The sequence below is a fragment of the Micromys minutus genome, assembly GCF_963924665.1.
Source record: "Micromys minutus genome assembly, chromosome: 23".
NCBI classification, from domain to species: domain Eukaryota; kingdom Metazoa; phylum Chordata; class Mammalia; order Rodentia; family Muridae; genus Micromys; species Micromys minutus.
The window spans coordinates 36,759,217-36,777,541 of NC_137958.1; the positions used below are offsets into that span (position 1 = coordinate 36,759,217).

General features: G+C 35.9%; 1 protein-coding gene across 5 annotated transcripts in view; it reads left to right on the forward strand.

The window, feature by feature from the left end:
- PHF14 (PHD finger protein 14) overlaps positions 1–18,325 on the forward strand; it is a 120,349-nt gene that overhangs the window by 56,821 nt on the left and 45,203 nt on the right. Inside the window, exon 17 of one of the 5 annotated variants that reach the window (XM_080936181.1) lies at positions 1,526–1,550. The exons of the other annotated variants lie outside the window; for them this stretch is intronic. Coding sequence (XP_080792307.1) covers positions 1,526–1,532 — 7 coding nt within the window. The 3' untranslated portion in view covers positions 1,533–1,550. Of the gene's footprint in view, positions 1–1,525; positions 1,551–18,325 lie in introns of those variants that run through there. 5 annotated transcript variants of the gene reach the window in all.

Sequence of the window (18,325 nt, forward strand, 5' to 3'; positions counted from 1 at the left end):
TTGAACATTTTCATTAGTATTATGGAGGTTAAAGTGGATATGAAGTAATATTGCAAGTGTATTTTACTTGGAATGTTACCATTCTTTTAAAATATATGTTCACTTTAGACACCACTGTTCTTGGATTTAAATTTTTATATAGAATTTTGTTTGCCTAGTTAAACTAATTTTATACTTAATATTTGTCAGTTTGTCAGGCTTCACATTTATTTTGAAATTGGCACCATTATTATTAGAAAAATCCTTTCTCCAAAGTCATATTTTATCCTTGTATTGTACCTTTATCATGCATACATACTATTTTATCTCTGATTTTTATATACTTAATTTATTATTCAAACAGATATTCATTCACTTAACTAATTAATTTCTACTCTTAGGGATTGAACCCATGATTTCATGATGATCTCTTAAGTATGGGTTATATTTTCTTGTACAGATGTGTTTTAAGGGCAGAACGAGAGCTAAGTCATCAGGGTCCCTGTCTTACTAACACAAAGAAACTAATCACATTCTCAGTACTCACTAAGAAGCTGGGTGTGTAAGATTTTTAGTATAATCCCTTTGCTCTGGAGGAAGAGACGGAGATCTTGAAGCTCACAGAACCTGTCGCTATGGTTTTATCAGCGAACCTCTGACCTCAATGAGAAACATTTGCCTCAAGGAAATGCCATGACATATTTTCTGAAATGATTAAATTATTTTCACCAAATGAGAGAAATAGGATTAACAAGGATATAAAAATACTTAATTTATCTTTAGTATAATCTTGAGGGATTTTTAAAAACAGTACTTCCATTTTTCTATCTTCTTTGTAGACTTAAACATTACTTGATAAATTGCCCATTAAGACCCTATTTCTTTATGTCTTAAATACACACAGTTAAAAAAGCAAAAGGACTGCTTGAGGCTTGTTAAATTGTGGTATGTCTTTATGAATGTATTTGCTTTAATAATGATGTTCTATATTTACATTTCCACTTCCTGATGCCCAATTGCCTTTTTCCCACCTATTATGCTCAGAAATACTTGATAAAGAGACATTTAATAAACTCCATATAAGCATTGACTTTTTTATTTAATAAAACTTCAATTATTAACTTTAAGAGCAAATTGGGTCACTATAAGATCATATATCTAGTAGGTATATTTTAAAAGCTTAAACTGGAGAGTTGCTTTCAGGTACAATTAGAATGAATACTTGTATGTGGATATGTCTGCTTGGTAAGGAAGGAAACCGATACACCTATACAAGAGTAGACATGGAGGAATTTTTCTCTTTCAAAGTATTTGATTGTAAAAGTTGAATTTTTGGAATTAAGCAGTTCTTTCTTCTCCATGAGTTTTTTTCTCTGCTATTAAATTGAGAGCAAGACTGAACTGTAAGCCTTATAGTTTCTGTTAACCAGGTAAACACAATGTGACATCCTTTCCTGCTGTGTGAGAGACACCCAGGAAAGATTCTAGAAAATTCTTATCTCTGAATTTCCTTAAGTTAATACCTTTTATTTTATTTTGCATATAGCTGCTAGAAGCATGTGGATCGGAAGTAATGTGTGAAGCTATTTTAGTTTTATAGCTAATTCTACACTATTAATTGCATGCTGGAATCTCATCTAAGTACATGGTGAGTTATATAGATATTGAACCATTTTGGTTATAAGGTTAGGATATTAGCTTGATGCCTGAGTGATGCTATCAGCACTTTGATTTTTTTTCACATTTTAAATATCTTACTTCAGGATACTTTTTCCTAACTAAATTTGATTGCATCATAAACTATTAAAGACACCAGCAAGAATTTATATATAATAATTTTATTTCAAGTATTAGTCCCTGTTGAGTCTGAGTATTTAGATTTTTAATTAACTTTTGTTGTTGTTGTTGTTGTTCTAGCCAGTGTGTAGGGTTAGAAATTTCTTGGATTATAATTGAGATTTTTCTCTCTGAGATTTGGTTGAATTGATAGTGAGCCTAAATTTGGCTGTCATTTTTTGTTAAGTGTTTCAAAGATATTTTCCCTGTTGTAACCCTGTACATGGTCGGCAAGTGCACTACCTCTTGTTGGGCTGTAGCCCTGGTCCTATAACTTGGTTATCATTTTTATGTCACTCAGTATCACTAAAAGGTTACTCAAGTTACTTAAAAATATAACATACTTTTTTAAAAAGAAAGATAGAATTATATTTCATAAAATTCTTACACTGTTTTGTTTATAAAATTTCTTCATTACTGACATTTTATAAACTTCTAATATAGAAGCTACTATTTTTACTGAATGACTTATACGCATTGTACTAGTGACTGAGCAAGGTCTAACTGGCACTAGGTAGATGCTCTGTCAATGAACTGTAGCCCCATACTCCTCCCATCTTTCTTCATCGCTGTGTACAGTCTGACTAAATTACCTTCTTGTGTGTATTAAGAAACTATGTTAATATTTTGACATCATACTTAGTCCTCATTTTCATGGTAGTGTGAATATAAAAGGCGAAGCACACGCTCCACAGCTAGATGTGTATTTATTACCTATAATTCATATCCTGAAACTATCTTCTCTTTAATCTTAACCAGGTTCCTTTCAAAGCAGAAGAAAAAGCCAGTATTCCAAATCTAGTCTGAATCATAAGGGATTGCTTGTATTTAAATGAAGGCTTATAATTATGACTTTGTAGTAACTTTATTTTCTGAATTTCTTTGACATTTGACTCTGGGCGATGTGCTGGAGATGAGTCTAAGACAGGGTTGCCTAGGCTGGGCTGGAAGTAGAGACTAGACAGGCCTTAAATACATTTACCTATATTCTTTTGCCTCTAGTTTCTTTGTGGTGAAAGTGACAGTTGTGTGCTTTATTTTTAAAACACTTTAAGCCAGAGTTTTAATAGTCTCCTTTCACGTTGCTTTATAATAGATTAAGCCTCTTAGAATGGAAGCTAGTTTTCTAGTTGCTCTGTCTCTCATTATTCTAGGACAACAAAAATGATAAGTATCAGCTAGTTCCGTTATGAGTAGGCAGATATCTTGTTTAAACACTTCTGTTGGGGTGGAATTTTTATCCCTTAAGTTTTCACTCCCTTCAACTTGCTATTTGCTATTTCTATTTTTGAAACAATATCTTTTACTATGTAGCTGTACTTGGCTTTTAGTAAAAACTGAGGTTCTTTTTTTTCTATATTTTAGGAGGCAATATTGTATAATAAACTATTTATAATCACTGTTGGCTTGAATCCTACGTTTGTAACTTGTGAACTTGTCTTCATCTCTTGGTCTAATTTTACCGTTACAGTTTACAGACAATAATGCCTGCTATGTAGCTTGTCTGGAATGACAGATGTGATAATGTAACATGTGAATAGATAATGGTAAAGATTCCAAATGTACTAATAAGAAAATGTCATTTTTCCATCTCATTCTCTATGTTCATCATAAATTATTTTGCTACCTAGTAGGTAGACAGTGTTATTGCTACTGAGTTAGTTTTGGTGAGAAAACTAAGGCACAGAGTCAAGTTACTCCTGAAAACTTGTATAATTAAAAAGCAATGAATTCAAGCTTGCACATCTCACTCCAAACTCTATAATATTGGGTATTTTATGTTTTAGTTCCTTGCTGCTTAAAACTTGTGTCAGAGGCAAGAGGATAATTGTTGAGACCAGTCTGAGTTACATAGTCACATAGAAAAACTCTTTCTCCAAAACTAGGGGAAAAAAGAAAAAAAAATTTTTTAAATTTTTTAAAAAGCGTTGTTGCAGATTTGTGTGCAGGCTGGTTGGTGGGATTCATTCATCCTCTTTTTGTTCTTTTGTCTTGTTTTTTGGACTATCTTCATTTCTTTCAGTGAAGTAAGTGCTACAGTCTTATTCTCTTAAGCAAACTATTCTTTAAAATTTGTATTTATTAAAACATTCTTTGTATACTTCTGAATTTTATAAGTCACTGTGCTATTATTTGGTTTTACTTTATACTGAATAAGGAACATAGCACTAATAATGAAAAGGGAACTGTGTCCAAGCTTTTCTGGGATATTTGATGTTTGAGAAGGCAGTTTTAGATAACTTTAAGGTACTTGACCATTTCCATAGTGAATAAATATAGTTATATTATAATTGCATATATATATAAATGTTACATGCATACATACTTAGCTTACATATATAACACATAAATTTAATGGCATGCAATTAGTTAAATTTGCCATTTAGCTATGCATACTTTTCATTAGTGATATTAATTTTGATCATCTTTTAAAAATAGTATTCTGTGGTTCTTCTGCCTTAGGAAGAGTGCCTCACTGCTCTAGGTTAAAGAAATCTAAATGCAACACTAAACTGAGGCAAGTAATTAATCACTCCTTTGTGCACAAAAGCTATTCGAGCATTACTTCTTTCATTTTGTGAGTGAACTTTGTAGATCAGATATACCTCACAAAAGTTGGTGTCTTGATTATCTGTGGTCTGGAGGATTATTATTTTAGCAGAGGTGGGTCATTTAAGCATTTCAATCCATTGAAATTCAGTAAGCTTAGAAAATGAGACAATTTGTACTAATGTTCATAAAATGTCAGCCTGTCCCTGCCTGAGCAGTCTGATGTTCTTAACCCAGTCCTCTTTGTAGCGTGTGTAAATAGACTTCCCATGTCAGAAGGCATCACTGCAGAGTCACATGGCATAACTGATCCTGCTTGCCTGTCCACATGCCTTCCCTGTGTCTGCACGGGTAATTTAGGTAACAGATTGTGCTTTCAAATTTGTTTTCTCCTTAAGGATATAACCTCAAACCTGTTAAAGCTGCCCCTCCCACACTCTACCTCTTCAGTTCATTCTCTAACTTTGATATATGCCAGTATGTCTGGTATTTAGTATAATCCTAGGTTTCTTGTTAGTACTGTTGATGTAAACGGAGTGGTTGTTGACTAGTATAACTGGAATGATCGCTTTCTTGTTTATTGAGGGACTGTCTCTCTCCAACTCTTCTTTTGCTTTTATCTAAGTCAAGTGGCAATATTTTTCACAGTAGTGAAAAACAGAACATTAGACTTACCTGTAAACATATAATAACTAGGAGAAAGTGTGGGAAGAATGCAAAAGGCTACAATTTGAAGATTACACAAATTAGCATATTTGTTTTATTACTGTGATAAAATGTCCTGGGAAAGCAGCGTAAGGAAGGTTTGTTTTCTTATTTACTTATTTTTGCCTCTCATTCCCTGGGTGTAGTTCATCATAGAAAAGGAACCATGGTGGCAGGAGCTTGTCTCAGCTGGTTACGTTGCATCTCTAGTTAGGGAGCAGAGGGGAGACAATGCTTGTTCTCGCCTTATTTCCTTCTTTTATGTCATCCAGGATCCCAGCCCAAGGCAGGTTGTTCCGTCTCCAGTAGCCTAGTATTCCACACAGTTCCTCATCTCCAGTGTGTTTTTAGACCTCTGACTTACAGTTGAGATGAGGGTTGTAGTTTATTGGTACAGCCGTGTGTATATGAGACCCTGGTTTAATCTTCAGCACTACAGTTAGTCAGGCAGTTATTGAACCATGATAGTCTGCAGAGAGCCCGTATCCATGAGGAATGCAGCTAGTATTTCCGGAAACCAGTTCTTCAATTTTGAAGAGAGGGCTACATTATTAGTTAATATATGTGTGTTGTGAGGTTTGCTGGTGAGTTTGGTTACTTGTGTATATGTAAGTCAACTTTGGTTATACTTTCTTATAAGCAGTCTTCCACATTTTGTCAACAGGGTCTATTACTGGCCTGGAGTTGGCCATGTAAGTGTGGCTGGCCATTGACCACAGAGGGTCACTTGTTTGTCCTCCCCAGCACTAGAATCCGAGTGGCATCACAGATGGCTCTTTGTTGTTACTCCATTTTGTTTTGTGTTTTTATTTTATTTTTATGATAAAGTAGGTTCTATGAGTCAAATTCAAGGATTCATTTTTGAGCAGAAAGTACTTTACAAAATGACTTATCTGCCTAGTTCCCAAAATTTATTTGAAAATACCTTTAAGTCTCATATTCTATTATTTTGTAGTATTGGAAGAGATAAATTAGAAATGTAAAATGTTACTCAGATAAAAGAAAAAATAACTTATATAAAAATATTAGTAATTACTATTTTTAATATTCTTAATCTATAATATTTTTCTCATTTTGACCTTACGTATTTTACAGACTGTCTTGTCAAAAGTAAGTTAATTATAAGGCATTTGTTCCTCCTTTAGTGTTTATTAAAAAGGACTATAGTCAAATTTTGCTTTAACTTGAAAAGCTTGTCTTTTTTGTTCTAAACAAAATAAGCTGATTTAAAAAAATAAACATGATTTATGTTATCTTGGAACAAGTGTCTTATCTTGTACTGCCTATTATGTGACTTGCCACCTTTTTGACTGATAGGAGATTATTTTTCATTTTAGTTCTTAGCAAGGAAACAGTTTTTAGGAATGGTTACATTTATTCTAAACTGAAAAAATATTATGGTTATCAATCGCAAAACTTGCTTTTCAAATTATGATGCATTTACTAGAATTTAAAGATGAATATAGGTCTCGCTATATTCCAGCAAGCACTTTTACAAAGAGAATTCCCTTGAATTTGTTGTCATTTTCTTGTGTAACTGTATGTTTTACTAATAAACTGCATGCAGAGTTGGGCTGATGTGAGGCTGGTAGCTGGCTCTTAGCGAGCACCCTCGTACCCGGCACTCATTCTCAGTCACTGCGTCACTTGCAGCCAGATAACCACGAACATCACTGCCCTGTGGTTTCCTGAAAATGCCATAATCCTTCAAATGCCACATTAAATTGAGAGAGAAATCGGCGCCGGCACAGCTGTGTAAAACGATGAGCATGCGCTGAACGAGATGTTCTGGAAGAGCAGTAACCTTTCTCTGGATGTGTGCCTTTCCCATTACATTTTTGACAGAAAATGTTGCAAAGTGATTTAATGGTGGCATTTTGTTTTGCTGACTTTCCCTTTTTTCATTAAACAGAAAGTAATGTTAGGTTAGGAATGTTGGGGAACAGTGGCCAAGCACTAAATTCCATAATAAGAATCAGTTTCAAAGTACATTAATAATGGTATTTAGAAAAGTATACTTCTCTCTCCTTTAAATTTTATATTAGCTTTAACAAAACAAAGCATTGCCCTAATTATATTGACCAAGTTACCTTTTCTTATCTTTTAACTAAAGTGTGATTATAAACGGCATTTTAACAAATCTGAAAAACTTCTACAGCTTTACTTAAATGAAGATGCAGACCAAACCTGTTTCCTGTGATACAGGATCCAAATGGCACCTCATTTGATTTATTGTTGATATGAAATGCCCAGTTGTTTGCCCTGTCTCACAGCTATGGTGAAAAATTGAGGGTGTGTTACATGTGCACACACTTAGTATCTCCTTTTCTGAAAACAGTACATCAGATATGCGTAATTGAGCATCCTTTACCTTTTTGCTCTTGGGCTTTATAAAAATACTACTTAGTATTTATAAAGATACTACTTATACTAACAGCCCCAACGCTTCCTTTCGCTGACTAAGATTTTATCAGGAGACTTCATTGCTTTCTAAGAACTCCTGGTGGAATTAGAGTACATTGCTGATGAATATTAATAGTTGCTGTTTTTCCTAAATATCTTAATAGAAAGACTTAAGTTTTTCTTAAAAACCCAGTATCTTCCTCAATTTTATTTAATTAATTGTTGTCTAGATAAAACTAATTAATTAGGACATTATATGACATAGCTATATGACATTCAGTTACAAATGATGTTAGCACTTTGTTAATGACATAATTTCAGTGTACCTTAGGTGCTGAGCAGGTACTTCAGGCCATCAAATAAAAAGCCTTGAATTTTGGGTACATAGAAATTTTCTAAAATGCCATACAGTTTCTATTTACTTTTTTTCCTTTATTAAACAACTAATTATTACTATTTCTTGTGGTGATGGTACTGCAACAGTGGTAAAAATACTGCCCAGGAAACTACAGACAACTGATGGTCTCTGATCAAAGGCATTGGTACAGGGGTGCAGCATGTATGTCAGGAAATTTATTACTCTAGTTAAGGAAAACAGACAAGTTAAAATAGCGCCTGTATGCCAAAGTGTTAAAATATTACCTGTACGTCATATTAGTAGGCATGTAATCAACTCTGATTTTTCTGAACATAAGCCTAGCAATAAAAATTGAAAGCATTAATTGTGAAGCTGAAGATATTAAGGAAAGAGTATTTCTATGGATGTTTCTAGGTGTATATCCAGAAGTTTGCACAGATTTATTTTTATCGATTGTGTTCAGTGTGCATAGCACTGTGTTACACGGTGACATTTCTGTCTGAGTTTATATTCCCCCTGCTCCCTCCTTTCCCTTGTTCCTGTGTTTCCTTAGACCACTGGTTCTCAGCCCTCCTAATGCTGTGAGCCTTTAGTACAGTTCCTCATGTTGTAGTGACCCCAACCAAAAAATCATTTTTGTTGCTACTTAAAAACTGTAATTTCGCTATTGCTGTGAATGGTTTTGAAAATGCATTTCTTTACATTTGACATGCCACCCTGCCCAGTCCTCCCTCACAGTCTGCTCCCGTTCTCCTTCATCTGGTGGGGATGACTGTCAGTATTGCCCCATCCTGGCACATCAGGTCTCTGCGAAGTAGGTACCTCCTCTTCCACTGAGGCCAGACAAGGCAGCTCTGTCAGGGAACAGATTCCAGAGTCAGACTAAAGCTTTAGGGACTCAAGGACGCTGAGCTGCATGTGGCTGCCCACATGGTGACTGAGCCACATATGTCTGTTTCCTGTTTACTGGGGGCCTTGTTCCAGCCCATGTATGCTTGTTGATTGGTGTTCAGTCTCTGAGAGCTCCCAGGCATCCAGGTTAGTTGACTCTGTTGGGTTTCCTGTGGACTTACTATCCCCTTCAGGGCTTTCAGTCCTTTCCACTAGCTCTTCTATAAGAGTGCCTGACCTCCCTCCAGTGTTTGGTTGTGAATATCTGCATCTGCCTCGGTCAGCTGCTGGGTAGAGCCTCTCAGTGGACAGACATACATGCTGTGCTTCTGTCTGCAAGCGTAACACTATCATTACTGTTGGGGATTGCTTGCCCATGGAATAATGGGTCTCAAGTTGGGCCAGTTATTGGTTGGCCATTCTTTCAGTCTCTGCTCCTTCTTTGTCCCTCATTTCTTTAGATGGGGCAAATTTGGTGTCGAAAGTGTTGGTGGGTTAATGTCCTTAGCTTTATCCCCAGTGAGGGTCCTGTCTGGACTGGAGGTGACCTCTTCAGGTTCCATGCCCCCATGTTAGGAATGTTGGCTAAGTTCACCTGCATTGACTCCTGGCATAATGTTCAGAGTATCTGACATGTGATCCCTGTGAAAGGGTGGTTAGTCCCAAAGGAGTCATGGCACATGGCTTGAGAGTTGGTGCCCCACCCAGTTTTCCATTTCTGCTTTTATGCCATACATACATACATACATACATACATACATACATACATATATACATAATACATACATACATACATACATACATAAATACATATATACATAATACATAATACATACATACATACATACATATATACATAACACATACATACATACATACATACATACATACATACATACATACATACATACATATATACATACATATGTAATTTTGTGAATGCATACTATTTAGGATCCATATATGAAAGAAAACACATTTATCTTTCTCTGATTCCTTAAATCCCTTAACATGATTATCTCTAGTCATCTGAAACTATATAAAAATGTTCTTCGTAAAACTTTTTTACAGTATTGAAAAATATTTGTAACTAGTATAAATGCCTAGAATTGGGGAAGAGTTAGTGGATTATTATGCACATTAATTTCTGTTCTTATTTAATCACCTATTTCTGCATTTACAAAGAATACTTTGGCTCAAAAATGCTGTTTTGTGTCTGTGAATAAAGGCACATGTTATTAATCCCAGTATTTTGAAAGCAGAGCCTAGTGGACCTTTGATTTCTAGGCAAGACTATTCTCTCCAGGGAGCTCCAAGTTACTCAGTGTGGCATAGCTAGAACCTGCCAAAAAACAGCAACAAAAATCAATTTTGGTGACCGGGATTTTCCAATTAGTGAAATGCTTGCTGCTCAACTTTGTAAACTTAAATTTGATCTCTGAACTCACATATAAAAGCTGAGCATAGTAGCCCGTACATGTAATTATGTGCTGGAGACAGGAGAATTGGGCAGCTGGTTTAGCTAAATCAATGAGCTCCAAGTACTAGCAGACCTTGTCTTAAGGGAAAAACAAAACAAAACAAAGGAAGGAAAAGAAACGAGAATAGAGTGATTGAGTAAGTCACTACATGCATATACATCAGATTTTTGGCTATTTGATAAGTGGGGGGATAGAAACACAATTGGAAACTGAGAATACAAGTGAAGCCTGGAATGTGTTGTGAGGACTATCCTAATCAGGGTTATTTTGACTGTAAGGCAGAACCATGGCCAAAAGGAACGGTTTTCTCACTCAGCCCCATATCGCAGTTCATTATCAGAAGCAGTGAGGACAGGAACTCAAGCCAGGTGGGAATCTGGAAGCATGAGCTGATGTGAAGGTCCTGCAGAGTGCTCCTACTGGCTTTGTCTCCTGGCTTGATCGGCCTGCTTTCTTAACCGGTAACCCATTGGTGGCCCCACCCACAATGGACTAAGCCATCCCACAACCAATCACTAACTAAGGAAATGCCATGCAGGCTTGCTGGCATCCCAATCTTATGGAGGCATTTTCTCAAGAAGATTTATCTCTAACATGACTATTGCTGTGTTGAGTTGACATAAAACTAATTAGCACAGTTGACTCATCTTTAGCTTCACACACAGATTTCTCACTGTTAAACCACAACCTTTCATTATTTGGTTATCCCCCAAATAACACATTAATATTGACATTACAATAGAAAAGATTTTACAAACTTGAAAAGTTCCACAGTCTTAAAAATCAAACAAATCCAGGCTCCTTAACATATCCACTCTCTTTTAAAATCTGAAGTCTTTTAAAATCCAGTCTCTCAGTTGTGAACTCCTATAAAGTCAAAAATAAATTAAATATTTTTTTTTTATGTCAAGAGGGAAGAATCAGTCATCTGAACAGTGCAAAACCAAATTCCAGCTGCAGATAATTCAGTGCCCAGAGTGCAGGGTCTGAGCTCCTGTACAAGGCTTTGGTCATTTCTCACACTCTGCCCTTTGCAGCAAACACAGCTTGTCTTCTAGGCTCGGCTCCAGTCCACTGTTGGTCATCTCCTGTACTGGGATCTCTAAAATTCTTTGTCTCTTGCTACAGTTGGACTGCACTTTGACCAGTAGCCTATCCTGTTCCCTGGTTATGGTGCTAAGCCTCAGCTTTTCTTCATTGACCCCTTCAATCCTGGAGCTTCAATAGCTGAGGCTGCACCTTTATCAGTCACCTATAGTGGCCTATAGATGCCAGGCTTCCCCTGCTCTCTTTGACCCCGTATGCCTTCAAAACCACAACCTGGGTGACTTTTACACTCCCAAGTCTGGCTGCCAGCACAAGGTACAACCATGGATAACTCAAACACCGTTCTTCTGTGCTCTTAAGAGAAAAATAAACAAACAAAAACACTTCTCAGAAGATTTCGATTCAGTGATGATGCTGAACTCTAAATCACTGCAAATTTCTGAGCTCCATCTGACCAGTATGCATTATCCCAGCAAGGCAAATGTTTTACTTTAGTGGTACTGGCCTCCTGCCCCAGCAAACCAAACCACATATTCTCAACTCTAAATAGCAACACCTGGTAGAGTCTTTAAAGGAGACAAAAAAAAAAAAAAAAAAAAAACTTCACAAGCTAGGAGTCTTTTGTCAGCATTGCTCTCAAAACTCTTATCTTCTAAGTTCATATAGCCAACTGAGCTCTCAACACTCGATAGCTGTCCTGTTCCAAAGTTTCAAAGTCCTTTCAAAATACTCTCCAAAGCAACATGCAGTAATGCCTCATAAATATGGTACCAGTTTATCTTAGGGTTACTATTTGTGCTCAAACACCATAAGCAAACAGAATTTGGAGAGAAAGGGGTTTATTTCATTCACTGTTCCATGCAACTGTTCATCAAGACCAGTGAGGGCAGGAATTAGCACGTGACAGGAATCTGGAATGATGAGCTGATGCAGACCATGGAGGAGTGCTCTGACTGGCTTGCTGTCCCTGCATTGATCAGCCTGCTTTTTGACAGAACTCAGGACCACCAAGTCTGGGGTGGCCCTACAGTGAACTAGGTCCTCACACAGTCACTAAGAAACTGCCCTACAGGCTTACCTGCAGCCCAATTGTATGACGACATATCCCAATTGATAAAATAGTTGTCTCTTAACTGCAACTATAGCTTGAGTTAAGGTGTAATAAAACTAAAAGAAGACCAAGGAGGGTAATAAGGAAGTTCTGAGGAAAGACAGGTGGCAAAAAGAACACCTGTCATAAAAAAAGGAAAAGAGACTGATAGGGTGAAGAGGTGGTGGTGGGTAGCAGGAGTAGGGGAGATGAGAACCTCCCAAACTGTCTTGCTGGAGGGCTGTACTAGGAACTCAGGTGGTAGTGTTTGCCTAGCCTGCACAGGCTGCGTTTCTTCACCAGAACTATGAAACCAAGCATGGTGATACATACCTAGATTCCCAGCAGTTAAGAAGTGGAGGCAGAGGAATTAGGAAGTTACAGTCATGCTGATTACATAGCAGGTTTGAGGCCAGCCTGAGCTACAGGAGACTGACTCAATAAAACAGAAAACAATAACCCCTCCCCCTTCCGTGCCAGTTAAACAAAGCCTGTTTTCATTCTGTTATTTTCTCATAGCCTGCTTTCTTGTCTATGCTTATTCCTGTGTACTGTCTCTCTGACCTGACCTTTCCTAACTACCATCATCTCTTACATTTTTAGGCCTGTGAGTTGTAAAACTAACAAAATTTAAAGAAATAAATTTTATTTCCTCTCCTTCTCCCTCTGTGCATGTGAATGGCATAGTCACCTAGTCAATTAATTGTAGAAATAATTGATGAACAATAAGAAAGAGATGGATCATTAGAGGACTGGATGATTTTCAGTTAGGAAAGGATGGAGCAAGAGAAAACTTACCTAGGTTTTCATTGCTAGAATATGCTTTGTGCATAAATGATGCATGTACGTATGCACATATGTATGCATGTTCGTATGCGTGTACGTATGCATGTATGTATGCATGTATTCAGGGGCACTCACTTGTATATATAGCCCTCTGTTACATTCCATGTTTGTTTGTCCTAACTTATTTTGCCTTGAGGAAAACCAACTTTTTACAAGTTGTTGATAGTTCACGTATGTATATGAGTTTTGATAAAATCCACTTTCTTCCTCCCCTGTCTCTTCTGCATAGACCTTTCATTTCCCAACTTCATTTGCTATTTTCTAAGTCCATCAAGCACACTTAGTTCTAATTGTGTCTGTGTGTATGGACACAATCTATATCTGTATCTATATCTATTTTGAGAAAAAGAGAGACAGAGACAGACAGACAGACAGACAAACTTTTGGAGCATGGGTAGCCTCCTGAGGGTGTTACCTTGCTACCAAAGTAAAAAGTGAGCTACAGAAATGACTGGTCTGGCAGGATATGCCTACTGATGTAATACTGGCCAGAATTGTGGCAGTGACCAACCACTTTGCATTTGAGTTTTGTAGGCAGTGCTGTCTCTGGTTAGTGTGGCCTTCCTGTGTCTCTGTTTAAAGCAGACATCTTATGCCCCTGGCTAAGGCTGACCTGGGAGGTAGACAGGCTGAGTGTTTGGGAGGGTATTGGGCCAGATGATCTGGTGAGGGGGAAGCTTCCAGAAGGGCACTTACTTCTAATTTCACAAAATCTTCTTTGGAGAAGTAAACAACCTTAGCCTGTAGTAGTCTCTTATCTGCAGTTACTTGTAATTATTGTCTCATATTTTCAAGTGAAAAGAATAATTTATTGAGTTTCTTATTTTTATACTTATACTTAAAAATGTATGTAAGAAGAAAGGAATCATAGTGCCTAATAATTTAAAAATATTAAAATATAAAAATAATGTTTAAGAAAGAAAAAAATTGGGTCACCAAGTGTTAAATATTTTTTGCAAGTCCTTTTTTCTTTCTTTAACCAAGGAACTATATTATGGATACAATTAAAATGGTTTAAATAATAGGATACAGTTGTGAAGGATAAAATTATTATTTAGTAGCAAATTTGTGTAAATAAAAAAGGTACTGTTCTAAGAATAGATAATACATTATAAAAATCATGTTAATTTTCTGAAATCAATACAGGCAGGGTTACCTGTTGTTCACCATACTGTTCTGTAGAAAGCATAGACTGAATCATTTTAAAGAGGCTGTGTGAAATTTCATGTACCTAAAATATCAATAGGAAAAGATTCACTTATCAAGTCGGTCATGTGTTAATAGATGCATTGCAGCAACCAGTTAGAGGTCCTAGAACACAGCAGAGTTGCTCTGTTCTGCCCAAAAGTCACGGCAATGTACTTTATACAGTACCCATGCACACTGGGAAAAAATGGTTTCTTTTTTCATCGAAGTAGAAACATCAGGCACCCATAATGTTAAAAAGACTTTAGTTGATAGGTGAAAATACACTTGATAGTAGTTGCTGATGATGAAGTGATCAGGAGTAATGTAAGAGGTGTGAACTTTTCCTGAATTTGTCATCTTCTGCTGGGGTTTCTTTTTGGAACATGGATTTTCACACTTACTGCAACAAAATAGAAAGCAACCCAAATCCCCCACTTCACACTGTTTTTACCGGTTTGGGAGTTGGTAGCATACTACCTATTTCATTCGTAGTATTTTTCCTTGACAGTAGTACATGTCTTGAAATTTTTGAGAAACCTATAATCTCGCTAACAGTATGGGTTGCTTGGTGACCCCTTTTGCCAAGAGCTCAATTAGATATAACCCAGTCTTAATACTGGAATCTTCATTAGGTGACAGTGGCTCCCCCATTAATTGACAATTTCATTTAGATAGCCTTCATATACATATGTATTTTAGAAAACTGTTTCTGTTTACATACAACCCTCAAGAACCCCTTAGTTTTGAACATCTGTCCCTCTATTTCCTTGTCCTGCCTTATTGTCACATGTCTGATCCTCCCCTCCCACCCACCCATGATCCAGCTCTAACGTGTATCTCCCTTTCCTAGGGAGACCTATCTGTCCCCCAACACTGAACCTCTTAGTCCTTACTCCATACCCAACCTCTGTGGTTTTGTGGATTCTAATTGACTAAACAGCTAATATCCACATGTAAGTGAATACATACCATATTCTGTTTTCTACAGGTGATGATTCTTTTCTTTTTCTAGTTCTGACAATTCATGTACAACTTCGTGCTGTCATTTTTAAATGGCTATATAACTCTCCATTGTTTCAATGTACACTATCTTTCTTCATTCTTCTTTTGAGGGGCATGTAAGTTGTTCCCAGTATCGGCTGTAATGAGTAGAGCAGTAGTGAACATGGTTGATTCAGCGTTTATGTGGTAAGATGAAGGTTATGTGCCTTTGGTGGCCTTGCTTGGCCAGCATTACCACAAGATACTTTTAGATCATTGGAAGCTCTTGTGAAATGTGTTTTTTTAAAATTTCTCTCTCAGTCCATTTGCAATTTATATATAGGAGGGCTACTGATATTTGTGAGTTTATTTTCTACCTATCTACTTTGCCGAAAGTGTTTTGTGGTTGAATTTTTATGTTCACTTACATATACTATCAAAGACACATTAACTTCTTTCTTTCCAACTTGTTGTCCTTTGATTTCATTACATTGTCTTCTTACTCTGGCATTACTTCAAACACAGTACTTCAAAGTGTGCACCAAAAAGGTATGGAGTGAGAGGACAACCTTATCTTGCTCCTAATTTTAGTGGAATTACTTTGAATTTTTCTCTATTTAATTTGGTGTTAGCTTTCAGCTTGCGGAAAATTGCCTTTATTATGTTTGCAGATGCTGATTGTATCCCTAATCTCCCAGAGCTTTTATAATGAAGGGCTGTTGGATTTTGGTAAAGGCCTTTCTGTCCTCTAATGGGATAACCATGTACTTTTTGTCTTTCAGTTTGTTTATATGGTGGATTACATTTATTGATTTATATGCATGTTGAACCATATCTACATCTCTGGGGTGAAGCCTACTTGATCTTGGTTAATGATCTTTTTGATATGATCTGGATTCATCTTGGAAATATTTTATTAAGAATTATACATTTGTGTTCATGAAGAAAATTGGTTTGTAATTTTCTTTTCTTTCTTTTTTTTGTTGTTTTTTTGTTTTTATGTGTTTTGGGTATCAGGATAACTGTGTCCCCCATAAACTGAATTAAGCAGCGTCCTTTCTGCTTCTATTTTGTGGAATAATTTGAGAAGTATTGACATTAACTCTTTCTGTTGGTTTTTCTGTCTTTCTGCTTCCTTTCTTTTTTTCATTCTTTCTTTCTTTCTTCCCTTCCTCCCTTCTTTATTCCTTTGGAGACTTTGAATGGATGCATCTATTTTACAAGGTGCTGTAGATCTATTTAAATTTCTTATCTGCTCTAAATTTGACTTTGTAAATAATTTATATTGAGAAATTTATCCATTTCTTTTAGCTATTCCAGTTTTTCTGGAGTAAGGTGTTTAATTATAATTCTGTGGATTTCCTTACTGTTTGTTATTATGTACCTTTTTCTTTTATGATCTTACTAATTTAGATATTTTCTCTCTACCTTTTAGTTCATTGTTATAAGGGTTTGTCAGTATTTTCTCAAAAAAAAAAAAAAAAAAAAGAACGCTTTGTTTCATTGACTCTTTGTATTGCTTTGTTGCTTTTATTTTATTGATTTCAGCCCTGATTTTGATTATTCCTTGCTGTTTATTCCTCTTGGGTATGCTTCTTTCTTTTTGTTCTAGAGCTTTTGCATGAGCTATTAGGTCACTAATATGAGATCTCCTTCCCCTTCTCTTCTTCTCCCTCTGTCCATCTCTCTCTTGTTTAATTCCTTACTGCTATGAACTTGACTTAGAACTGCTTTTGTCTTTTCTCAATAATTAGGATATGTTGTATATTGATTTTCTTTAAATTTTAGAATTTCTCTCTTTACTTCTGCCTTGGCCTACTTTTTATTTTATAGTGAGTTTTTCTGTTTCCATGAGTTTGTAGACTTTCTATTGTTTTTGAAATCCAGCTTTAATCTGCTATTGTCTGACTGTAAATTTTTGTTTGTTTGTTTGTTTACATCTATTGAGACTTTCTTTGTGCCCAAGTGTATGGTCAGTTTTGGAAAAAGTTCCACAAGGTGCTGAGAAGGTATATTCTTGTATGTTTGGATGAAATGTTTTGTGGATATATGTCCATTGGTTTATGATGTCAGCTCCAGCATTTCTGTTTACTTTTTATTTGGATGACCTTGATACTATTACTTGAATGTCTATATGGACTTTAAGCTGGAGTAGTGTTTTTTTTTTCTTTGTTGTTGTTGTTGTTTTTGTTTTTGTTTTAAATTGCAATGTCCTCTTGGTGGATTTTTTTTTTCTTTGACAAATATATACTGTCTTTTCCCCTCCTTAATTATTTTTGGTTTGAAGTCTGTTTGTTAGATACTAAAAATTTCCGTATGTTTTTGGATACATCGAAAGGATAGATCCTGTTTTTATGTCTTTTTGTTAGTCAGTGTCTTTAGGGGGAATTGGACCATTGAAGTTAAGAGGCATCAGTGAATAATATTGTTTATTTATGTTTTTTGTTTTGGCATATGATTACTGTCATTTTGTTGTTGTTGTTTTGTGGTAGTGTTGATAGTAATGTTGGTGATGGTGTGTATGTGTCTATGTGTGTAAGTAAGTGGATGTGAGTCACGCTTTTTATTTATTCAAATTTTGCCTATGAATCTAAAATTATCCTAATTGTGCCTTATTAATTAAAAATACTTTAAAAGTTATGAGTAGAAACTTGTTTTAAGGTTTTCTTCAAACTAACAAAATTTCACTATATAGACACACACACTATATGTACATTTGTGTATGCATATAAACATGTGTGTGTGTTTATGTGTGTTACTAGAATTTGGAGACACTGGTTAATATCACCTCAAACAGCATTTTGAAAAGTATATATTACTATTTTAAGGAAATATAAAGTAATATTTTCCCTATGACCTTCTTAACCATCCTTGGTGTCATTTACCTCTGTTCCTTCCCATTCTCTCTGTGTTGTTAAAGTCTGCTGCTCCAGGTTTTGCCATTTTCCCCATCATAGCCCTTGTGTCCTT